Genomic DNA, 27,082 nt, shown 5'->3' with positions numbered 1-27,082 from the left:
GGCAAGTAGAAAGGACAGAGGTAGAAGTTTTAATATAAAGATATTACACATATTATTTAACTTCTATGTAGTTTTTTTATGGATCCAGGCATATAAGAAAACCTACTATATATATATATATATATATATATATACACTAGCTGTACCCTGCCACGCGTTGCAGTGGCTCAATTTGGTGTAATGTAAAAATTTAATAAAAAGAGAAAAATGCATGTTTCTTATATTCTTAGTACAGCAATCCACTCAAAAAAGTGAAAAAGAAGGCGAAAATGAAAAAAAATTGTACTCTCGCAAAATTTGATCTGGTTCCTCATGATTTGGACTCGACCAACAATCAGTGGCTGAAGCTGAACGTAGCAAAAATGTTGAAACGCTAAATGTTTTTCTTTTTTTTTGTTGTTTTCTGTATACAAAAATGTGAGTTAGTAATTAATATTTGGTTGATGGGGGGAGGTTACTATACACAGATTCGAAAAAGTTGTCCAAAAACAAATAAATGAAAGCAAAGGTAAGGTAAGTTACGTTTCTACCTTACTGGATAATTGTTTAGTGTTTTTATGTAATGTAAAATGTTTAATCGGCTCGAAAAACAAATGGTCGCAGACTCTGTTGAATACGTTAAGTTTGGGAAAGTAAGTTGAAAACTAAAAACTATACGAAACAGTGTCTGAAACCCCACAAATATATGTTACCATGACATAGGCTGGCATAATCGGTGGGTTTCTGACAGTATTTTGTATAGTTTTTTAGTTTTAACTCACTTTCTCTAACTTAAAGTAATCAACAGTGTCTGCCACCATTTGTAGCTTTCAAATACACCGATAAACACTGTTTTTCAAACCGACTAAACGTTACATTAAATGAAAAGGGTTCATATTACTAAACACAGATACAAAAAAGTTGTCAAAAAATAAATATATAACAAATAAATGTTATCAAAGGCAAGAAAAGTAAATGTTCTACCTAACTGGATAAGATTTTAGTGTTTTTATGTAATGTATAATCGGTTCAAAAACATTCAATGTTTATTGGTATATCTGAAAAATACAAATGGCGGCAGACTGTATCGAACACATTAAGTTTGGGCAAATTTTGGGTAAATGAGTTTAAACTAAAAAACTATACAAAATACTGTTAGGAACTCACTCAATATATGTTATCATGACGTAGGCTGGCATATAATCGGTGGTTTTAAACTTTTGCTCGATACAGGTGACGACTTTTAAAAGTCCCTTTTAGTGATTACCTGGTTTGAGGATATTTGTACAACTAAACGGCAAATCTGCTCCAAAAAATCCGGTATTATTTTGCTTTAAGGCCCGTTTCACGTTCGTATATAACAAAATATTTTGTTGTAGATTTTGCTGTGCTAAAAACGAATCTGCAAACCGTTTCCGTAGCAAAAAGAAAGTTTTCATGAAATTACTTTTTCGAAAAGTGAGTGATCACTTTTCAATGTAAATTTAACTTAGAATGAGAACCCACTTTCTGGCCACCTGAGAGAGGGGCATTTTTCTGTGTGTTTCTTGGCTAAAAAGTTTTTTGTTTGATTTCTTTTTCTTGGTAATAACCCCGGAACTCTGGGACTATTTTCCATTTCACAGCCATAGCCTTCGTTTACACTATGCGTGAGCATAAACAAAAGCTGTTTAGCCAATAAACATGGGAAAAAATCCCCCCCTCTCTCAGGTGGCTAGAAAGTGGGTGCTCATTTTAAGTTAAATTTACATGGAAAAGTGATCGCCTACTTTTCGAAAAAGTAATTTCTTCATATCATAAAAACTAATTTTTTGCAACGGAAACGGTTTGCAGATTCGTTTTTAGCACACCGAAGTCTACAAAAACAATTTTGTTATATACGAATGTGAGACGTACGGCCCTTAATGGAAAATTATATAAAAAATCCGGGGGAAAATAGTTTTCAATAAAAACAGCAAATGAATTCGATAGAAAAAAAATGGATGCTATGTTTTTTTTATTTTTCTGTGTGTTTCTTGGCTAAAAAGTTTTTTGTTTGATTTCTTTTGCATAGTAATAAGCCCTGAACTCTGGGACTATTTTCCATTTCACAGACGTAGCCTTTGTTTATGCTACGCGTGAGCATAAACGAAAACTGTTAAATATGCACTCGCGTCCCAAACTGCCTTGTCAAAAAATCCTTTAAGCCAATAAACACGAAAATAAATGCCCCTTCCCCGGGTGGCCAGAAAGTGGGTGCTCATTTTAAGTTAAATTTACATGGAAAAGTGATCACCCACTTTTCGAAAAAAAATTTCTTCATATATTGAAAACTATTTTGGTACTCCTTGGGGGTTGAGTTCCATGGCGACCCGCAGAATTATTTAATGGTCGTTCCCTTAGTCCCCCCCCCCTAGTCAAGGCTAACGCATGTGCACGTAACATTTTTTATTTATTTACTTACGTGGCGGAGTTATACAACCATCACCCCCATGCGAATTTCTATACTGATAGGTTTTTTTAAATTTTTTCACTGGATTATTATTGATTGAACACTAACCAGATTATGAAAAAAAATTGAAAAAAAAAAAATTATTTCAACATTTGAAAGGGGTACTCACTTTTTAGTTACCACGTTCTGGTAAATCGGTCACCCATTTTTTTTTTTTTTGCTAAATACGGAAGTGTCTTCAGGAGATATAAAATGGTCGCATGTTGACGAAGCAATGTATCGGGAGGCGTACGGGATGGAAAATTATTGGTAAATTTTTAGATTAGGTCCACCTCCTCAATTTTCTTTTAAATGACGACTTGTAATGGTTTTCGACTATGCTGAATACGAAAATCGCATTGAAATTTTGCAGAAATAAGTACTAATCAAGATATAAAAAGTTGTATTATGCATTGTAATCTTTGGCCATTTTTTACGCGCGTGCATTTATTTATGGTGCGTGTGCGCGTAAAAAGATGGCCACCAAAGAATACAATGCATAATATAACTTTTTACATCTTGATAACTACTGATTTCCGCAAAATTTCAATGCGATTTCCGTTTCAGCATACTCGAAAACCTATAAATGTCGTCATTTAAAGGAAAATTGTGGAGGTGGACCTAATCTAAAAAAATACCAAATACCATTTTGGTACTCATGCAGAGAGTGATCCGTGCTGAAATAATAATGTTATTATTTTAAAAGCCATTCTTAACATGGGGAGGGGGGTGTTTTGTACCTATTCTGTACTTTAACCTTACAATTGAATAAAAAAAACATATAAAACTTTAATTAAACGTGGAAATACGATTTAAAAAATAGCGCGGATCACTCTCTGCATTAGCACCAACATTTCTCCAGCATGTTAGTGAAATTTATAATACTTAAAAAATTAAAAAAAAAAAACAAAAGTTTTGAAAAAAACCCAAAAAACCCTCACCTTTCATAAAAACAAATTATTTAAAAAAAAAACAATAAAACACCCACAAACTGACTTTTAACTAAATAAGTAAAAAAAAAAATTTTTTTTTTAAACTCGAAACTTTATTTTCATAAAAACAATAAAAAAGTCATGTCTATTTTTTTTCTTTGAGAAACAAATATATTTCTGACTTACAAATGCGGTAGAGACTCATATTATTTTTACTTTCTATGGTTTTGATATACCGCGTTTTTATTGGTTACAAAATGGGTGACTGATTTATCAGAACGTTGTAACTAAAAAGTGAGCACCACTTTCAAATGTCGAAATAATGATTTCTTTAAATTTTTTTTTTTTTTAATAATCTGTTTAATTAGTGTCCAATCAATAATAATCCAGTGAAAAAAATTTCCAAAAACCTATAAGTATAGAAATTACACATGGGAGTACAACTACAGCACTTTCACACTTACTTTTACAAAGATTATTTACGTTAACTCTTTTCATAAATAATTAAAAAAAAAAAAAGTAACTAAACCATTTATTGATAATTGTCACGTGTACAAACATTTATTTATTTACGTAGGCTTAACTCTTTTCATGAATAAGAAAAGTTTTACTCTTTAAGAATAATAAAAGGAAAAAATGCAGAGAGTGATCCGCGCTATTTTTTAAATCGTATTTCCACGGTTAATTAAAGTTTTACGATGTTTTTTTATTCAATTGTAAGGTTAAAGTACAGAATAGGTACACAACATCCTCCCCTCCCAATGTTAAGAATGGCTTTTTAAATAATAACGTTATTATTTCAGCACGGATCACTCTCTGCATGAGTATCATAAAAATTAATACAAATAATACTTATCTCAATAAGTGAAAAGCTCATTTCTACCGGAAATGAAATGGGGACAATCTCGCAGTTACAAAAAATATTTTCATTTATAATTTAATATTATTATAATTCGCAATGTTAAATTATTTTAATAACATGCAAACATTCTTTGACTTTAAAAATAGATTTTCTGAAAATTTCAATTAAATTGATAATGTAGAAATATGGTTCTATAGACTTTGAACGAACCAAAAATTACATTTTTATATATATAGATAAGTGAACATGTCTGTGTGTCTGTCTGTCTATGTACATTTCCCTACGCAATAGCTCTGTCAATTATTAATCTACAGACTCGAAATTTGATATACAGGGTACTGAGATTTGGGAAAATCGATGTGATCGGTTTTCGACCAAAAATTTGGCTGTTAAGGGATCAAAGTTCAACCAAACTCCTCCGACAATTTTGGGTCCAAACACTTGAAATTTTAGATATAGGTTCCTTCGACATGGATCTAACTTAATAACTCAATTTGAGCCCAAAACAATAAATCTTAAGAGGTCATAATAGGGGTCAAAGTTAAAAAAAAATAGACCGCTTTTTTTTCTTTTTGCTCAACATACACCTCATAATACCCAGGCAGCGCTGGACTGAAATGCTACGCTAGTATATATATATATATATATATATATATATATATATATATATATATAACTACTTAATTTACTCACATAAAATTAATATACGAAAATATAAATTTATGCATAAACTTTAAGTATTTACTTCAAAAGTGCTCAATACTTAGGTAAGAGCTAGTTAGTAAGTTATAAAATATATATGGCGATTAAGCTACACTGAATATTCCATGTTTCATCCACTCTAGGACTCTTCAGGCTTATGCATAAGCCTGAAGAGTCCTAGAGTAGATGAAACGCGGAATATTCAGTGTAGCTTAATCGCCATATATATTTTATAACTTACTATATATATATATATATATATATATATATATATATACTAGCATTTCAGCCGGTGTTGCCCGGGTGTTTGGAGGTGTATGTTGAGCAAAAAAAAAAAAAAAAAGTGGTAGTAGGAAGGCATGCTCGAACCTTTACCATGAAGGAGGAACGGGGAAAAAACGTGACGTTTTTGCTGTTACGACCATCGTCAAACCGGGGGTGACGTAGGTTTTAATTAAGGCTAGACAATCGAAAAGAGCGGATGACTTTTGAAAATATCGGCGAAAAAAGCGACCTCTCCCTGTAGAAAAGTGCCCAATTGAGGGTGAAGAAATTAATGTTTTTAGCTAATTTTTCGGTATTTTTCGTCTGAAGGGTCGAGCTTCAAACGATACTGATCTTGTGAAAATCGTCGTCTCTGTTGAGAGTTTTAAGCAGACATGCAAACATACGTACATACATTTATATATTGATAGCTCAAATTTTCGATCCAAACCGATTGAAAAGCTTGCCCTATCTCTGAATACCCTTTATGTAAAATTTCAAATGTTTAAACCAGAAATTGTCTTAGTAATTTGGTAGAGATTGCAGAGGTCAAATTTTTTGTAACTTTGACCCCTATTATGACCCTTAACATTTATTGTTTTGGGCTGAAATCAAGTTAAGTTAGATCCATGCCCAAGAAACCTATATCTAAAGTTTCAATTGTTTATACCCAAAATTGGCGGAAGAGTTTGGTAGAGTTCTCAAAGGTCAAATCTTTGAACTTTGACCCTTTAACAGACAAATTTCTGACCGAAAACGGATTACAAAGATTTTCTCAAACGTCAGTACCCTGTATATCAAATTTCGAGACTGTAGACTTAAAATTGACAGAGTTATTGCGTAGGGAAATGTACACACACAGACAGACAGGCACGTTCATATATATATATATATATATAATATCAGAAAAGGGATAAAATCCGAAGGTATGAATTAAAAAACGAAAACTAAATCTGTTCTCCTTTTCCATTTTTAATTCATACTGTCGGATTTTATCTGTGTGTGTGCGTGTATAAGATTAACAAATACAAATACTAACCAAGCTGGTCAATGGTCATGTGTAGTCTGGTATATGTTTACATGTATCCCAACACGCATCTGTTTAAAGGCTTTAAAATAATTTGTGAATTTCGAAGGGTCACAAAGTAAACACATGCCGGTAAAAAATAAAACTAATACTTACTTATAAAATTGGACCCAAGGAATGTCAGTACTTACGCAGTCAGTCCCGAGTGTTGGCGGAGAATCCGGAATCTGTCCCGGAAATAGCTGAATATGTTTACGATTTGAAAGCCACCTTTGGGTGGGGGGTGGGGGGTTAAGCCCAAACCTAACTCTTCCTATGCTTAGTGTCGTCTTCCTTTTTTTTTTTTTTTTTTTTTTTTTTTTACATAGTTCTGTTTTAGTGTGTAAGTTTTAAACTGCTTCAGCCGTTTCCGGGACTGACTCAGGATTTCACCTTCGACACCCGGGACCGACTACGTAAGTACTGGAATTCTCGGGGTGATTATTCATTACAAGCATAAAAAAATATATTAATTATAGATTAAAATGATCGATGTTTTTTTAACTATCAGAAGTAAATTATGGAGCATTTTAATTAACCAGTGATTTCTAGCTTAAAGACAGGATAGCAAATGAAAACATTAATGATTTTATTTAGAATTTACTCGTCGCAAAACAAGGATGTCATCTTCCAAAGATCACATAAATTGATCAGGTAGTTTAACTAAGAAAATCAAAGTTCATGGGTAAAAAAGGGGCTCTTTAAAAAAGGGCAGATAACTCCACAAAAATTCAAACTTGCAAGACCAGCTTTTTAATGCTACCGGTTTCACATTAATCATTTTACATAAAATGATTTTTTTTCTAAAAATAAAATTACTTGATCAATTTACGTGATTTTGAGAATATGATATTTCCGTTCTTAGGGTTAGATCATAAAGATATTCGTTTTTGTTTTTTTTTCTTTAATTAAGTTGAATTCTAAATAAAAACTGCATTAATGCTCTCAGGCCTCACTGTTGTATAAAATAGCCGGTCTCCTTATCTCTCTATTTCTCCCTCTCTCCACGTTTAGTTTCTCCCCTTTTTGAGCTGCTGCTGGCTTATTTTGTTACTTCTTCTTCGTCCATTTTGATGATGTCATGTTAGTGCAGCAGCGACCAATGAACGAATGGAGCAGATCTCGCGCTCCACATATAATACAACAAACCGACACAGGAACAGATAATATGCGTCGGCCATGTTGGCTCTTGTCGGCTCTCTACGTTCGCCTTGAAGAGAAAAAGAGAGAAGAAAAAGAAAGAACGGAATAACACACCACAAAAATCTTTCTTTTTCTTCTTCATCCTCCTCTCTTTCTCTGTCACCTAACACACACATGCATACATCTACATACAGAATACACGCGTACATGAAGGAGTCATTGTTTAACCAGGAGAATAAGAAAGAAAAAAAAATACACACTAAACTACCAAGGTTGGATTGCAAACGATGAAGTAGGATTTTTTCAGTTTACTTGCTGAGCTATGGATAAAACACCGCCATTTCCCTCCTGATTGATATATACATATATATATGTATATGTATATGTATATGTATATATACTAAAAAATAAGAGGGGGGGAATTTTTAATATTAAAAAAAAAGGGTTATTACTAAAAGAAAAAACAACGGCGGAAAACGAAACCCACAAAAAAAAATTATCTGTTAATATAAAAATCGTTTCAGAAAAAAAGAAACGAAACGAAATACACACACAAAAAAAGAAAACGCCCGATATTTAAGTGTTTTTTTGTTTCCCCCCCTTTTTAATACCTACAGAAGAAAAAGGGGGATTTTTTGTTTTATAAAAAGACACCCCCACCCACAATCATCGCCTTAAAATAGCTGTGTAATAATATTTCTGTTTTATATTTGTGCTCCCCCTCCCCCCTCTCGTTGCAAATGCCTTTCTATTGCACACTGGACCTCAGTCCACTCCTATCGGAGTATCGGACCGAGCTTTCTATGACCTATTTCCTTCTATTAAGGAGAAGGAACCTTTGAGGGAAGAACCATTTTTTTTTTTTTTTTAATTTTTTTTTTATTTACCGGATAACAAAAAGGAACACAATTTTACCAACTGAAAAAAAATCCTGTTCGTCTATTTCGGATCTTCGGCATTTTATTGAGGGCGAACGAAAAGGAAAAAAATATTACCCAACGTGAGAGAGAGGTAGTGAGGAGGGGGGGACGTCGCTTGCACTTTTTTCCTCTGGGGTTTTCCTTTTTATTTATTACAAAAAAAATATTTTTTTTATATATATATAATTAAGTTTATAAAGATCTATATTTCTAATCTGGTGTGTTCATTATTAGTTATTCAACATGTCTACCAGGCCCATTTTACAGACGGTACACGAATCGGTGACAGTTGATCACCATCATGTAAGTAAAAATTACAAAAAAAAAAAAAAAATAAATTCTTAAAAATGTACTCAATGACAAAAAAATCTGTTAATGTTTATTACCTGTCTTGTTTAGGTAGTTTTAAAAAATGTCTACATTATCGTTAAATGTTTCATTACGTGTTTTGTCGGCACTTATGCAGAGAAGAAATCGTGCTGAAATAACGTTATTTAGAAACCGATTCTTAACATGGGGAGGATGTTTTGTAACTATTATGTATGTACTTTCATCTAACAATTTTATAAAAATATATCGTAAAACTTGAATTTAACTTGAAAATACTATATATAACTAGCACGGTATCTTCTCTGCATAAGCACCGTTTTTTTTTTGTTTTTTTTTTTCTCTCTAATTTCTCTGTAAACAGTTGATTATCATTACTTAGCATCGTGTCAATAAAAACGAGAAACCAACCTATTTAAATCACAATCAATGTGTTAGTATGTTCTCTGTAAATGACTAGCTATCACCACTCGAATTGTCCAGGAGTCGTTACTTTTGTTTCTGATTCGCTTTTTTCTCTTGGTATTAATATTTATCTAGAAATCGCATAAATACTTGTATAGATCGGCCCCCATGGCCGCTGTCGATATCGACTCTGTAAAATCCGGCAATGAGTTACAGCAGCCAAATGGCGATCACTGCTTACAAAGCCAGATTAAATTGTTGTATTTATTCGACACTTTTAAATGTTTTCAAAGAGGACGAGAGGATTCATTACTTGTGTTTTTGTCCAGAATTCCCCCTATAGTAAAATAAAAATCAAGAAAAATACGTCAAATCTGTATGATGTACGTACCCGTGATGAAACGAGATTATCATATTCCAAAAATCATGCAAACTGATGAAGTAGTTTTATTTTTTTTATAAAGAAAATCATTTTAAAGCGATTAGTGGGAATTCGTAGGCACTTTTTTGGATCACGATATTTTCATTTCATTTCGGCTACCTACATCATGCAGATATTTCTTAATTTTAATTTTTATGTTCTGGACAAGAATTTTTTGTTCTCCAAGATTAAGCTGGCTGACTTGTTTACGGAGAAAAGAAAAATGAAATGCATTTTCTTTTTAATAGACTTTTAAAGGTGAATTTTACTCTATTGAATAAAGAATTGGTACTTATATGGACCGTGTTATTTGTATATTTTTAGAGAGGATTTTCAAGTTGAATTCAATTTTTACAGTACTAGTGGATTTCTAAATAACCGTAATTCAGCACAGTCCGTATTCTCCAAGTCAGTGGGGGTGGGGGAGTGGGGGACTTGTGCGACCAATTCAGTATGACAAACAAGGGAGATAACCCTTGACTAGAAAGTGTCCTCCATTTTTAAACGTAACGTAATTGTGGATGATTTTGTTGAAAAATCGATCTAGCATATCTACGGGATCGTTTTTATGAATTTTTGGAATTTATACTAATTTCGCCATGACACGTAAGTACTTAATGTTTCCACCTGAAATGCGTTGGTTTAAATGATCATCAATACAAACATATACTAAAAATATCAGATATAGTAACCAAATTCGGTAAATTTGTAGATTAACTCTCATACTTAAGTGATTACCTATGAACACTTTGAAAAACTTATTGGAAAGAAGAAATTAAAGAAATATATTTTAGAATTTAAGCTAGGGGATCAGGTTTGTATATTAATTCAACGTAAAAATTTTTTAGGGCAGTTAACTAAATCTTTTTACCAGTAACCATAATAAGCCTGACTGGCAAGGTCGTAAAACCACATGTAATCGTCTATAATAAAAATAGCCCCACCCCCAAATATTGCACATAATTTGTCATCCCTGTGATGTATCGCTGTGATGTCCCTGTAGGTATTTTCATTCACAGTAGCTCTTTGCGTCTCTAACAATATGCCTTGTTTGGGGTGAATAAAAATAAAATGAACAACCCTAGAGCCCGGAAATCGGTGATCAGTCTAAATTTGTAAGTTCAGAATTTAACCTAATTTAAAAACAAAAACACAGGAAAATTGGCGGACATACACGAGTGAGCCCCCCCCCCCTAGCGAAATACGCATCGGCTCCGATGTTGTACGCCGCACGTTCCTGGAAGCGTTCATTAATATGAAAAGAAAGGAAAGAATTTTGACGTATGTGGTCTTTTTTTCTTTTTTTTTTGCTTGCTTGCTTGAACTTTGCGCTTTTCGGGTTATTTTATGTTTTGGCTGGAAATTATAGTTATAGGTAATTATTAACAGGAAAATTGGTGCAATAATAGCACTTGTTGGATATTTTTTGGCCAATATCTGTTTTTATTAAATAGTTAGTTGACCCAACACCCTCCAATCCCCATGTTAAGAATGGCTTTCTAAATGTTATTTTAGCACGGATCAATAAGTGCATGAGTACCTTTTTATTTTCTTGAATTGGAATTTGGGTACTCATGCAAAGAGTGATCCGTGCTGAAATAATAACGTTATTATTTAAAAAGCCATTCTTAACATGGGGAGGGTGTTTTGTACTTATTCTGTACTTTAACCTTACAATTGAATAAAAAAAAATGTCATAAAACTTTAATTAAACGTGAAAATACGATTTTAAAAAATAGCGCGGCTGCATTAGCACCGGAATTTGTTTTAATATTTTTATTCAAAAATAAAATAACTTATCCCCCCCCCAAATATCCACCCCACCCCCCAAAATAACAAAATAATCCGAAAAGCGCAAAGTTCAAGCAAAAAAAAAAAAAAGAGGCCACACACGCCAAAATTCTTCCCTTTTTCAGATTAATGATCGCTCCTTGAAACGCACTGCGTACAACATCGCAGTCGATGCGTATTTCGCTATGGAGGCTTCACTCGTGTACGTCAGCCGAAAAAATTTTCTACGTACCCGTCGAGGAACGAAAATGTCATATTCCAAAAATTACAGAAATTGATCAAGTAGTTTAAGGAGATTTTGTTTTTAATTTTTTTTTTTATTAGCGATTAAGAGCAAATTTGGTACTTTGATATTAGAGCGACATTCGAAAATGAAATATTTAATTTCAAGTAAAACCAATGATATCCACTTAATTGCCGTGTCGCAATTATGAACATATCCAAAATTTAGTATTATTGACCGACATGTTACCCGGCTCCGAGATGTAAAATTGTGTTTCATGAATGAAAACATTTAACCATCTCGGTCAACATTATGCAAAATTTTTGAAATACAATAAGGTAGAAAAATAATTGGTATTTTTTTTTTTTTTATATTAGTTCTACTTCCAATTGTCTTTAAAATTACTTTTTTTTTTGGGGGGGGGTGACTATGCTGAAAAAGAAAATCCTATTTAAATTTTGCAGATAAAAGTAGTTTTTGTGATCTGTATCATGCACTGTAATTCACTGGCGGCCATGTTTGTACGCGCGTGCGATGAACAAATTTACTGCCACCTAGCGGAAAGAAATCCACTTTTCTTTTTTGGACAACCGAGAAATTAGTAATGTGCATCATGCATATGCGTGTAAAACAAAACGATTACGACTTTTTTCACTTCCTTGAGTAATTCCATGTTAAGAACGGCTTTCGGAATAAACACTCCATTTGGGGGCGGGTGTGAAAAATATTTACGCCAGTTTAATTGATATTCGTTGTGAGCATACCCGAAAACCCTAAAAGTTGAGCTTTTTAATATGAACGCCGGTGAGTTGGCGCGTGTGTAGAAAACTGGCGGTCAGTGAATTACACTGCTTATACAAGTCTTTATATCTGGAAAACTACTTGTGTCTGCAAAATTTCAATGAGATTTTATTCAGCATAGTCGAAAAGTCATTTTAAAGAAACTTGTGGAGGGGGACCTAATATAAAAATTTACGAAATTATCAATGAAAATTTTTCGAAGACAATTAATGAAACTTGAGTTTTGTTATAAAAAACAAATAAGTTCGAATGGCAACAAGAGGGGGTAATTATTTTCTGAAAACTTAGACCAATTTAGCAAAACTCAATTTTCTCTAATGGTCTTCAAAAACTGTTTTCAATAATAATTTTCTACCTTAACGAAAATTTTAACCATTACACAACTTATTTTGATTTCTATTTTTGGGGAGGTTGTTAAAGGGGAGGTAACTAGTGATCAATTTTAAATATTTTTTTAAATAAAATTGATTTTTTTTCTAGTTAAAAGAAACTACTTTACATGAACTTGGCCTTTTGGCCAAGATCAAAGTGTAGTATCTGTTCTTCAGAAGGGCACTTCCATTTCTTGTTCTTTCAGTGGAGGAGAAATCCTTCACGACTGAGACAATTTTTAATTTTGTACCTTTTCTCCACGTTAAAAAACTACCCAGGTGTCTAACTCTGTCTCGTGGGGAGGCATTGTAAATAGGTACATGATTTGGAAATATAACATTTTCACCGCGCCGAGTACATACCGCAGTTTTATTTTCTATTTTTTTGCTTTTTAATTGGTTGAATTTCGAACTTGCATCTTAAATTTATATATCCCTTATTTCTATGATAATTTATATGATCCCTCATGTCAAATTCTACTGTACACATAGATTCGAAAAAGTTATCAAAAAACAAATATATAACAAATAAATGTTATCAAAGGCAAGATAAGTTACTTTTCTACCAAACTGGATATATTTTTCGTGTTTTTATTCAATGTAACATGTTTATTCAGCTCGAAAGCCATACAGTGTTTACCGATGTATTGGAACATTCAAGATGGCGTCTGATTCTCTCTTTAACACGGTAAGTTTGGGAAAAGGTGTTATAAATAAAAAACCGGATAAAATACTGTTAAAAACACGCTCAATATGTTACCGTTACATAGGTTGACATATATTCGGCGGGGTTTTAATAGTATTTTGTATAGTTTTTATTTATAACACCTTTTCCCAAACTTACGGTGTTAAAGAGGGTGTGAGACGCCATCTTGAATTTTCGAATACATCGGTAAACACTGTATGTTTTTCGAGCTGAATAAATGTTACATTGATTAAAAACACAAAAAATATATCCAGTTTGGCAGAAAAGTAACTTATCTTGCCTTTTATAACATTTGTTATATATTTGTTTTGACAACTTTTTCGAATCTGTGTACAGTAATACAAACCCCAAATTCTTAATTAGTTGAAAAAAAAAAAAAAAGTCGATGCTCATGATTCTAGGCTCTCCACATTGGCTTCAACCATTGAAATAGGATCACTAAAGACCTCCAACGTGCGCCACAAATTGAACACAATGTAATTGTAATTGAATTTATAACTTTTGTACCATTTAAAAACTTCAAATAACTAGTAATACTTTTAGAAATTTTCTCAGCGTACGAAAATGAAAATCTGAGACGAAAATCGAGTTTACATTATCGACGTCTAAAAACAACGTTCGGCGCTTCCACTATTGGGACGAAATTTCGGAAATCGTAATACTGAATTTCACATGAAAACAATGGTATCTACGTATTCCTCGTATTTTTAAATATCAAAAAATTACGAAAATCGATCAGGTAGAAAATTTAAAAAAAAAAAAAAAAATAGAATTTGAAAACGATCGTCAGAGAGTCAGACACAGTTTAAAAGGGAGGTAATTTTCCGTTTTGATTCAAACAAGATGGTGACAATTTTTCACTTGCTGTTAGCAAGTGAAAAATGGTTGTAATAATTTTACAAATATAAATTTACAAATGGTTGTACCTATTTACAATGCCTCCCCACGGGACAGAGTTAGACACCAGGGTCGTTTTTTAACGTGGAGAGAAAAGGTACAAAAATAAAAAAAATTGTCTCAGTCGTGAAGGACTGATCGTCCACTGAAAGAGAACAAGAAATGGAAGTGTAGAAGAACATATACTACACTTTGATCTTGACCAAAAGGCCAAGCAGAATTTACAAATAGTTGTAATGGTTGTTAAAATGGTTGTAATAATGTAGTAATCCGGTAATTTCGACTGCATAATTTGGAAGCTACCATTTGTAACTTATTAGAATTGACAAAAAAAGAAAAAAAAAGAAGTTTAAACCAGTAATTTTTTTCCCCCGAAAACTCCATTTATCGATTACAAAATCTCGTTCCAATTCTGTAGAAGCGCCCAACGTTACTATGTAGTGATCATTTCGAAAGTGTAAATATATTCCTTTTTAAAAAATCTAGCAGAAATTAACTTCTATTTTAATCGCAATTTTCGTTAAATATACGAGAAAGGGGTACTCCTTGGGCGTTGAGTTCCATGGCGACCAGCAGAAAAAAACAAGCGTCGCTTCCTTCCTGACGCATGCGCACGTAACTTTTTTTTTTATTTACTAACGTTACCGTAGTAACTAAACGATTATTATTAATAATGTCTCACTTTTACGGACATTTGTTTTTAAATTTATTTTTAAATGACGACTTTTATCTGCAGCGTTCAACATTACTCGTTTTTCGAACCGAATAAACATTTTACATTAAAGAAAAACAAAAACTTATCCAATTAGGTAGAAAAGTAACTTATCTTGACTTTGATAACATTTATTTGTTAAAAATATTTGTAAATGTGAGAAATGGTTTAGTTATTTTTTTTTCGTTTTTTTACCCGTCATCCGCACAAATGCTATTAAAAAAAGTCGATAAAAAGTCATTGTAAACTAAATTAAAAAAACAAATGTCAGCATACCCGCAAATGCTATTAAAAGTCGTCATTTAAAAAGAAATTTAAAAACAAATGTTTGTAAAAGTGAGAAATTCTTAATGTTTAGTAAACTTTTTTTGGTGCTTCAAAAAAATAGCGCGGAAATTTAATTAAAGTTTATGATATATTTTTTTTTCAATTGTAAGGTTGAAGTATAGGTACAAAACACCTTCCCCTCCCCGTGTTAAGAATGGCTTTTTAAATAATAACGTTATTTACGTCCGGATCACTCTCTGCACTAGTACTCTTTTTTTTTTTTTTTAATATTCATAAAGAGTAAAACTTTTTTTTTATAAATAAATAAATAAAGTGACAAATAATCGTTATGCGCGCATGCGTCAGAAAGAGAGCGACGCTTGTTTTTTTTTCTGCTGGTCGCCATGGAACTCAACTCCCAAGGAGTACAGAGAAACGTTTTTCATGTTACGAAAATTAAACTAAATTACTAAATTTAAAAAGTTATTGTCGCGAATTACCTAACAATTTAATAATCGAAAATATCGTGGAAAATTGAATCTAACATGAAAATAAAAAAGCTCCCTGAATAAGAAATAATAAATAAATAAATAAATAAAACTTGTCAAAGCGCTTTGTTTTAAAAATGGAATGTAAATTTCGTTCCGTTGTAATCTACGTTTTCCCCCAAATTCCTACATTTTACTTAAGAAATAGTTGACAAACTGTATACTTTTCCAGAAAGGAAGTTTAGATTTCTCAGAAAATGCCCTGCCTCTCTCACTCATACCAAAACAGCATTTTTTTAAAAACTATTTTTTGCATAGTATTTTCAAGTTAAAATCAGTTATATTTTTGTTTATTGTTAGGTAATTTGCTAGAATAACTGTAAATTTAATAATGTAATTTATACTGTGTAGTAATTTATATTAGTTTGGAATAGGTTAAACTTAAAAAAACAAAACAAAAAGGGTGCTAATGCAAATGCACTTACTGATCCGCGCTATTTTTTAAATCGTATTTCCAAGTTTAATTCAAGTTTTATGTTTTTTTTTTTTTATTCAATTGTAAGGTTAAAGTACAGATTAGGTACAAAACACCCTCCCCCTCCCCTTCCCATGTTAAGAATGGCTTTTTAAATAATAACGTTATTTCAGCACGGACCAATAAGTGAGTACCAAAAAATGTTAATGACTGTTTTAGTACAAAAAAGTCCACTGATGTCGGCCCACTGCTACGAATTCGGAATAGGGGTATGTGAGCAAATGAAAAGCGAAAGTAATCAGGGAAACAAGCTACATGAGAACCATATTTCTGGGACGGGGAAGTCAACTTGATTTTATTTTAGCGCTTATTTTCAAAATAATTAACGGAGGCCTCCAATTAATAACATTAGCACAAACAATAGCAAAAAAAAAAAAAAAAAAATTGCTTCCATTATGTAACGTCTTTAGCCATCCGTAAAATTTACCACACAATTTTAGACACAAAATGATGACGTTAGCGATTTTATACAAGAATTTGGAGATGCCTAGCAATCACACTGAAATCTGTTCTTGGAACGTAAAGCAGAAAAAAAAGACAGTTATTTGTGCTGCCTGCATTGTATTTTTCTTTTCTAAATTGTTGACGCTCACCCCCATTTTTCTTATTGAATTGTAGTTTTATTTTTAATTTTTTTCATTCACTTGGACAGTTTATTTTTGTTATCTTAAAAGAATACAAGCACCAATGTAAAATTGAAATTCAATGTAAATTAAGCTTTCTTCTATTTCTCGTTTTCCGATTCAGGAACTTGAATTTTTGTGTAACAGTCTCATTACTGAATTTTAGTTTACATTAATATTAAAGTTACGGCTATACCAATGCTTTTTATTTATGTATGTTTTTATAAAGATTTAAAAATCGGTAAAAGTCTATGCCGTGTGAAACAGGATGTAGAATAATATAATGCAACGAGCATGCGTAAACAAATTCGTAAAAAAAAAAAAAAAAAAAAAACTCTGCTGAGTGCTGCTGCGGCTGCGCTACTAGGACGAATCTGTTTTTTTATGTTTTTGTTTTCAGTTGAGACATGCGGGTGGGGGGACAAATGCAATTTCAGGACGAATCGAAAAATAAATGCATTTTGTTTTTCTTCTGTTTTTAATTTTTTTTTTACACTTTATTTTTTTTTTGTGGTTGAAGCTTTTTTTTTCCTCAATATAAGAAACTTATAATGACTATTATTATTATTATTATTATTATTATTATTATTATTATTATTATTATTATTATTATTATTTTTAATTAATATTTTACTTCCAGAAATCTGTTACAAAAACTTTGTTCATATTTAAAAAAGAAAAACAAAAAAAACGTCAATAAGTTTCTTATATTTAGTAATGAATAAAGACTAAAAATTAAAAACAAAAAAAGCATGCATTTATTTTCGATTCGATCCTGAAATTGCATTTCTCTCCCTTTGCTCTGCACTCTCTCCATGTCCCAACTAAAAACGAAAGAAAATGATTCGGTAATGGTGCATAAAAGGAGATGGGAACTTTTAAACACACCGGAAGTTGACACGCGTCTCTCAAATTAGTTATAGGAGCATAGAATCGATACAAGTTTCAATTATATTTTATGTTTATTTATTTTTTCAAAACTTAAGTAAACATACTTATTTAAAGATATGCGATTAAAAAAATAAAACAATTGATAAAAAGTTTGTATTTTTATAAATGTTTTAATATATTTTTTCAAACATTTATTTATTTTTTCAAATATAGTTTTTTTTTATTTAAACTTGCGTAATCTTATGATCTTTTATCAATTTTTTATTTTTTTAATCGCATATCTTTTCAAATAACTGTTTAAGTTAATGTTATATTTTGTCAAACTATTTATTTTAAAAGTATATTTATTTACAGAAACGTGAAAAAAATGTCAGTTTTAGCAGTTTAAAAAAGGTGAATGTGCAACAGTTTAAAAATGTGAATATTTAACATATGTTAAAAATACTAAATTCAAACAACATAAGTACGAATAGATTATGCAGGTTTAAATAATAAAACTATTTTTGCAAAAAAAACCCCTAAATGTTTGAAAAAATATTAACAAAAAGTTTATAAAAACTTTTTTATCAGTTGTTTTTAATTTTTTTAATCGCATATCTTTTATGCGATTAAAGAATAAAAAAATAATTGATAAAAAAAATATGTATTTTTATTATGAGGGAGCGAAAAAAAATAAACCTAGAATATAATTGAAAATTGCATTGATTCCATACCTAAATTAAGAGACGCGTCTGCGAACTTCCGGCGTTTAAAAGTTTCTGCCTCCTTTTATGCACCATTACCAATGATTCCGTCCTAGCAGTGCGTTAGTGGCAAAAACTATACATATTAAAAAACAAAAAAAACAAAACAAATAAAAATAAATTCGGTATTTGTTAGTATATAAAAGTGGCCAAAACATTATCAAAGACCATATAAGTTAGTTTTCTATGAAAATTTGTTTTAATTTATTTTATAGTGTTTTGTTTTATTTTACTTATTTTCATAGTGCCTGCCCATGCTCAGTATAAGGATCCTAGAGAATTAATTGAAAATTAGACGAAACACATCCAATAAATGTCAGTCATTGTGAAAATGTAATGTTCTACCAGTATTTTGTTTATTTATTTATTTTATTTTGGAGCGATTATTAATTGTCCTTAAACAGTGTTTATTACCTGCCATTTGGTTTTTAGTCGCGTGCAAGCGACTCTATAAGTCACTCTGTCGGTCGGTCTGTCTGTAACACTTTTGTGCTTGGCCTTTTTGGTTAAGATCAAAGGTCTGTTATTAATAGATGCTGCTTAGCTTTTTAAGCTTTTCTTTTTGGCCAAGATCAAAGTATAGTATCTGTTCTTACTACATGCTGTACTTATTGTGATATAAAGTAGGGGATCACTTTTCTGTATTAATTTAATGTAAAATGATCACCCACTTTACAACCAGTCAGTCTCAAAGCCATTCAAGTCATTCTCCAGATCATTCAAGTTGTTTTTGAAGAATTCCAGTTATATTTTAAGCATTCAAGTCATTCTTAAGGTCATTCAATTCATCCTTAAGTTCATTAAAGTCATTCTAACTCATTTACTTTTTATTTATTTAAGTCATTTCAGCCCATTTTTTGGTCATTTTAGTTTATCTTTAAGAATTTCATGTCAATCCTACATTCACGCATTCATTTATCACACGAGAGCACGCGACTAATGGCTATCGGCCTTGTTCATTCTGTCGCCAGTGGACACACAAAATATCCTTCAAAATAAATGAAAACAAATAAACTTATCTAGGTAGGTAGAACAATAACTTATATTGACTTTGATAACATTAATTTGTATGGGTTTTTTTTTTTTTTTTTTTCTGCTGTTAGTTACAGTAACAAAGACCCCCCCCCCCCAAAGAAAGAACGAAATATATTTTATTTTTAACACTATTCTGAACTTAGGGTAAATGGTTAGGATGGAGGGCATTAATTCTACCAATTCCATATCCAGTTTTGCGGCGGTATAATAAACTTTTAACAGATATTTTTGTTACATTTCAGAATTTGATATTTTTTTCTTATGAAAATGTTTGCACTTTTTTAATCTATTTTATTTTTATTTTTTTTCCTGATGGGGTTTTACCTACTTATCTATGGCAACAGAGTACTGACGACAACGCCAACCCTCGGATAAACTCCAGGAGTCGCACGTCGGATGAACCCCACATAGGCAAATATCGTCTCATGAAGACGATAGGCAAAGGGAATTTTGCTAAAGTCAAGCTCGCCAAACATGTGCCAACCGGAAGGGAGGTGAGCAAATCCAGAAAATTTTATTATTACCCTCTTTTTCTTTATCAAAAAAAAAAAAAAAAAAATATTTTTGTTGACTCTCCTTACGACTTTTTCACATTACATATTCGTGCACTTGATATTAACCACTACAGCTACCAGTAATTACATAACTAATGAAAACTTCACCATCTTTTAAAAGAATGCACAATGAAATAAATAGCAGAAGCAATCCATACAAAAATGCATACAATTATAAAAAGAAAACATTTTAATAAATTAGAAGCTTTTAAATAATCCCACAGAAAGTTATATTTGAAGAAGAGAAAAAGGGTTAATCTTGTGTCGAACACTGAAAATAAATTCAATCTAGTAACAGTAATTTGTGTTCGGCTTGTGCATATATTCAAACATATCCGATAGTTACCATAGCAAGTGGGTTGAGCATGTTGACACAGACAATATTTTGGCTTGACTCATTTTAAAACTGATATCTTTGCTTTGATATGAATTACATTGCCTTTTGATGAGAGGCAGCTAATGCAGGGAGCATATATTTTTTAAGATTACCTAATAAATTTTTATTTTTTTGCATATTATTCACATCCAGAAGAAGGGTTTTTACAATTTTTTATTTATTTTTTTTTTGCATGTTTTTCTAATTAAACCTTGAAATTAATTTAAAAAAAAAATACTTAAAAACATTACATTATTTACAAAAAATTTCATCTTACTAAATAGTATCTGACTTCCTGTGTTTGTATACCTGCCTTCCCAAATACAAACCTAAAAATATCCTTTATCGCACATGTGTATTGATAATTATGAAATAATACAAATGTCTAAATATTCATTGTTATTCATAAATTTATTAGCGAACACTATTTAAAGATGAAGAATTTGATTAAAAATACTTGTATGAAATTCAGAAGTGTGAGTAAGCTACTTGGGTTCCTTAAATTTTTTGAATGATAATGTAGGAGATCATGAACAAACAAAGGGTTCTATATATTATTGAATGGAGCTATATTCATTATAAATAAAATGTTCATAGCTTAATATTTTACTACAATTTCACAGCCACCCTGATTTTCAAGAGTATATCCGTCTGGCATCAATCAATTCATGCCAGTTGAATGCAACTTTTTTAAGGCAGGAAGCCACTTCATGGGAGCTAATTTATAGTTATATATTATTACAATAATTTTAATATCTACAGACACTAGTGTTTCATCCTTTCGGGAATCATCAGTGCAGGGTGACACGATTATTACCGGTCAGGAGATTCGAATCCGGCCACGAAGCCATCTCTGATTTCATTAGCAAGGAACTAACCTCAAGGCCAATCTGAACCACGAGAAATACCGTTAAATATTAACATTTTTTTAAATTTTCAAATGTAACATCCGGCCGTAGTGATCTAATGATTATAACATCATGATCTGCGGTGTGAGCTTAGGCGACCGACTTTCTATTTCAACTTTAAAGTGCTCAACAATAAAAAACATAGTTTCTTAAAGGGGCTGACATAATTATTACAATATATATGCATATATTACTTTAAAGTCCAAAAACTGATAAGAGTTAGATGGATAGATTCTGTCCCAGAAACAATTCTTCCCTCTTTGTCAGAAATATTCACTCATGGAATGTGAAGACAAAATAAGAGTGAGAATTATGGGTATGCTGAATGTAAACCTAAGGTTCACTTTTACTGTTAATGCTGCGAAAGGGCTGTAAAATGTTAAGTATATTTTATCAATTATTTCTATATGTATGAATCAAATTCTATTTAATAAAATAAACCTTCCCCTTAATTGTCTATAGAAGTTCATTCTTTATTTGTTTATCGCATAGTCTCTTTGCTTGGTGGAGTTTGTGTATATTTCAGTGTTATAGAGGATTTTATGATATTCATTTTTAACTACAATCTCTGGTTTATATATGTACCAGGTATCTGCATCTTCAAAGTGCATACGTTTGCATAGTTCTCAGTCTTTCCAATGCAGTCATGTTTGTTTCTGTATTCCTTTTGAACTTGTATGCTTTACCGTTTTGTCTCTTTGTCAACAGTCTACATTGTTCTCGCTCTTGTTTATCTTTGGTTCTACGTAGTTTGTTCTGATTGTATTGTTTGGTGCAGCTGTCAATAGTGAGTCCATTTCTCTGTTCAATTATTGTTCTTCATCTTTTTCTTTTTTGCTGCTCTCTATATTTTATATTGGTTAATAATTTTATGTGCCTATGTTTTATCCTAAAGTAAAGTTTATTCTGTGTATACAGTTTTTTATTTTGCTACAAGTACAGTTAAATAGATTTTGGAGATCTTTGAAGTTTAGAATCTCAAATTTCCCGTTTATGTATTATCTATACACGTTGTCTAAATTTCTATATACATGTATTTGCCTGTCATTTTCCAATTCATTATTGGCTGACAGTAGAATAACAATACATAGGCAAAATAAAATTAACTAAAATAAAAATAAATTGGATCAACTATTCGACATTTTCAAAAAAAAAAAAACTAAAGGGGCATCACAAACACAAAACAGAACACTAAAACATGGAATCAAACCTTGGCCGAGTAAAGCCCCGTGATTGGTTACTGAATACATAAACATGCAGACAGCAGTATCAATGAATCTGAATTTCCTATACAGAGGAAATGTAGAGGATTCTGTGAAGATTAATTGCCATACATTTTCATAGTGTGTGTATATATATATATATATATATATATATATACACATACATACACACACCTATAAGTTGAGTTTTTTTTTTTCTCGCTTTGGCATTCATGTTAAAATCATACTTTTTCTATTTAGAAATTATTAAAATGAACTTCCTATCATATGCGAACGTATACATGAAGGTTAACTAATTTGCATAGCAAACTTTCAATTTAGTTTTTAGCGAGCAAAAATTTCTGCTAAGGGGTCAAAAGTGAAAACAAAACAGTTGACCATGGCAGAGTAAGTCAAATAAAACATTATTCCTGCTGTTTATTTGCACATGTGCAAAATTAAACATACATAGTTCAAAATCACATAATTTTAACCTTTCGTATCCATCTGTCGATAGCTCAGACAGAAACAATGCTGAAGAAATATATAACGATATTTCATTTCTACGGATGGTATCCAATTCATATTTTTTCTTCATAACTTTTGAAATCATTATTATATATTGGGTAATAATGAATAGAGAATTGACTCTATAATAACAAATAAGCAATCTGCATGAATTAAAATATATTTATGCGTATTTTACAGACCGGGTAATGCCAGGCGACCTGCTAGTATGTATAAATGTATATATTACTTGCTGTCCCTACCCAGCATTACACAGGAGTCGTTTAACTTCAGCTTGAAATCTATACTGAGCAAAATACTATTAATAGGGGATGGAGGAGGAGTGACTGGTAAGTCAGCCTCTTTCTCTCTTGGATATATAAAATGTTTATACAATAACTGTTGTTTGCACAACACTGCTTCCAACAAAGTCTTCATCAGATGATGACTTTAGATTTCAGGTGTGGTTTCCGAACTGAAGCATCATTATAACCAGTACAAAACACTCCCGCAGTATTACATGTTACTACCAGACTTTATGGGATTACCATATTCACACTTATGCAGTTACTGCCTTGTTATATTTTTATCTATTTCCTATTGTCTGATAAAAGACTAAGACTGGTCAAGTATGCGGAGACAAGAATTACACTGGTTTAACAGCCATTTCTGACACGCACATGTGTGTGTGCAGAAAACTAAGCAAAACTGTGGAAGGAAATGGAGAAAAGACCTATTATAAAGTTAAATTTAATACAGTATTGTTTGGTCATTAAATTATTAATATTATTATTTATAAAGATTATAACTAATTTTAGAATAAACCCTTAGGCAATACTAATTTGCGACAATGCATTTTTTCATGTGACACATGCACCTGTTTGTTTACATTTTGTTGTGTAACAATAATTCTTTCAATCATGTACAGACACCAAGAAAATGTAAAAATTCTAATGAAAATTACAATGTATTATACTAAATTAATTTATCTAAAATAAAGTTACGTTGACTCCGAATAGTATTTAAGAGAACTAAGTAAATGTGTGACAAATGTTTGTCAGAAAATAGCAGTTAAAACTAAAGACTCATCAATATATACTGATACTACGAATCCCATGTTGATCACCTTTATATTAATAAAATTATCTTCGTCTATATATATATATATAAAAGCGAATATGTATGTATGCTTTTCCTCGATGTCCACAAAAGGCTTCTTTCAGAGAAGCGCTTGCTCGGTTCACAACTTCTTAAAACTTTTTATATCATCTATAAATTGTAATATCTCAGAGTTACCTACGGAGCTCGCCTGTCTATTTAATTTTATTGACTTTCAAACGTTAATTATTCGACATTTCCCGCATCGGCACGCGTTACATTCGGTTTTCGGTATAAAAAAAAAGCGAAACTCGACTCTAATAAAATGCCGAAAGTCAGTTGTCTCAAGAGAGCTAAGTAACGTTTGTTCAATCTCGACTTCATCATATCAGACTGTAGCTTTCATTTCACTCCTCCTAATAAACAGGGAGCAGGTTTTTAAAAACAAACAAACGGATTTATCCACCTCATTCAAAACTGTCCCGCACAAAAATGCTTACTGCTGAATATCTGTCGCCGTCACGTCAATCAAAAACGTGCACCTGTTTTTTTTTTTTTTTAAACACTTTACTATTTTCCAACTGCGCGTCGTGAAGGCTTCGTTTTTTTTTTTTCACGGGTACCTATTTTTTTTTCACATACCTTGAAAAACACCCGGGCAACGCCGGGTACCCCTCGCTAGTATATATATAAAGGCAAAATGTGTGTTTGTGTATGTCCGGCAAAGGCTTGGTTGGGGGGGGGGGCTCAGATAGGGGGACTTTTTCTTATAATATTTTATATGCTATGTAGATTATAACATCTCTGATTTACGAAACGGGTTCATGTGTATCTTTAATTTAGGCGACTTTTACATGCTATTTTCGCAATATTTTATAGTCTATGCATGTTTCTTGGGCTTTTCCATATAAAAAAGCGAAACTGAAAGCAAATTTGTGTTCTCGGACTTGTGTGGAAAGCAATAAAGTTTGATGAATGGTGAGAAAAAAACACGTCATATCAGACAATTGCTATTCATTTGGACCCCCCCCCCCCCTTTTTTTTTTTTTTTTTTTTTTTTTTTTTTTTTAAGAGGAGCTGTTTTCCCCAATATCTTGGCAGGGGAAACCAACAAATACGCAGAACCTGCCTTGCAGCACCAAAATTAAGTCATTAAGTCACGTGATGTTTGACCTCATTAAATTCATTTACCTGTCATTTAACTTTTTAATCATTAAATTTAAAAGTTTTCACTTCCTCTCCTGTCGTGGCCGAGCGGGTAAGATGTCAGGTTTTTCCCCTTTCTTTTCCACCTTTGCGTCAAGGCTTCGGGTTCAAACCTACTTTCCTACCAAAACTTTTTTTTTTCTTTTACACCTCCAAAACACCCGGGAAACGCCGAGCACCCCCGCTAGTCTATTATATAAAAGCGAAAATTTGTTGGTGTTTGTGCGCTTTTTTTGTATGTTTGGGTCTGGGGGCTGTCACTAATTCTTACAACTTTTTATATACTTCCTAGGGCCTGAAGGTCGTCTTTATCTTTTATTTGAGCGACTTTTATTTTATAAAATTCATGCTATCCCATGGTCCTGCCGGTTTGTTTGTGTTTTTTGTATAAAAAAAGTGATACTAATGACAGTGATGGTAGTTTTCCGGCTTTGTGCTGGGGGACATCCAAAAAACAATTAGTTTTGATCACTGTGTGGAAATCCTCATATCAGACAATTGCGATTTATTTGGACACCTGGGAGCTGGGAACGACCTCGTGGTGAAGAAAATAAATACCACAAGAGATTTCATTTCTTCTCTAACTCCTGACCTAATTATCAATGAGTCAACAGCTTTTCATTGACATCGCTAAATTTAAACACTTTTCACTCCCTTTCTCATCGTACCGCAGCGGTGAGATCTCAGGTTTTTGCCTTCGTGTCACGGGTTTGAACCTGCCTGCCTACTAACACTTTTTGTTTTTGTTCTTTTACTCCTCCAAACACCCCAGGCAATGCCGGGCACCCCCATTAGTCTATAATATAAATCTCACCTTTCTGTTTAAATGTGTGTATGTATGTCTGCCTAAAACTTTTAACAGAGACGATAGATTTTCATGAGATTGATATCCTTTTGAAGTTCGACCTTTCGGATGACAAATATAAAATAATTGGCTAAAAACATTAATTCCTTTACCCGCAACTGGGTCTAGTAAAAGTAAAAAATTTGGGGTCTAAACATTTGAAATTTTAAATGTAGGTTACTTGGACATGGATCAAACTTTTTAATTTGATTTGAGCCCAAAACAAATCTTAAGGGGTCAAAATTGGAGTCAAAGTTTTTAAAAAAAAAAAAAAAAAAAAATTGACCTGCGGTCTCTACAAAATTACTCAGCGAATTTTGATCTTAACACTTGAAATTTTACATAAAGTGTATTCAGACATAGGGCAAGCTTGTTAATCGGTTTTGGGCCAAAACTTTGACTCCTAAGGAGTCAAAGTTCAAAAGATTTGACCGTTGCAGTCTGTAGCAAACTATTTAGCCAATTTTGTGTCTAAACATTTGAAATTTTACATAAAGGGTATTCAGAAATGTAGCAAGCTTTTTAATCAATTTTTGGGTGAAAATTTGGCTGCCAAGAGGTCAAAGTTGAAAGAGTTGACCTTTGCAGATTCTACCAAACTCCTCCGCCAATTTTGGGTCTAAAGACTTGAAATTCTATATGTAGGTTACCTGGACATGAGTCAAACTTTTTAATATATATATATATATATATATATATATATATATATATATATATATATATATGCACATAGTACTAAAAACAAATTAAAAATGGTGAAATGCTAACATTTTATGCAAAAATAATCAAGTATTACTTTTGTAAAAGATATTT

The 27,082-nt window shown here is 31.9% G+C and overlaps 1 protein-coding gene across 45 annotated transcripts in view; it reads left to right on the top strand.

Annotated features, from left to right (window-relative positions):
• LOC145260523 (MAP/microtubule affinity-regulating kinase 3-like) overlaps window positions 1-27,082 on the top strand; it is a 416,290-nt gene that overhangs the window by 90,185 nt on the left and 299,023 nt on the right. For 26 of the 45 annotated variants that reach the window (XR_013864311.1, XR_013864310.1, XM_080118707.1 and 23 more), the window contains exons 1-2: window positions 8,435-8,641; window positions 19,919-20,068. Coding sequence is in view for 43 of the 45 variants with exons in the window: in XM_080118707.1 (XP_079974833.1) it covers window positions 8,582-8,641; window positions 19,919-20,068 (210 nt within the window). In the remaining 2 variants the exon portion in view is untranslated. Of the gene's footprint in view, window positions 1-8,434; window positions 8,642-9,992; window positions 10,098-19,918; window positions 20,069-27,082 lie in introns of those variants that run through there. The other 19 variants (XM_080118715.1, XM_080118713.1, XM_080118712.1 and 16 more) reach the window with 2 other exon arrangements.

This window comes from Euprymna scolopes, chromosome 36 (assembly GCF_053919585.1).
Source record: "Euprymna scolopes isolate OS-2025 chromosome 36, ASM5391958v1, whole genome shotgun sequence".
Lineage (NCBI taxonomy): Eukaryota > Metazoa > Mollusca > Cephalopoda > Sepiida > Sepiolidae > Euprymna > Euprymna scolopes.
The sequence above is the reverse complement of the archived record's forward strand: the minus strand, read 5'-3'. Positions and strand labels throughout refer to the sequence as shown.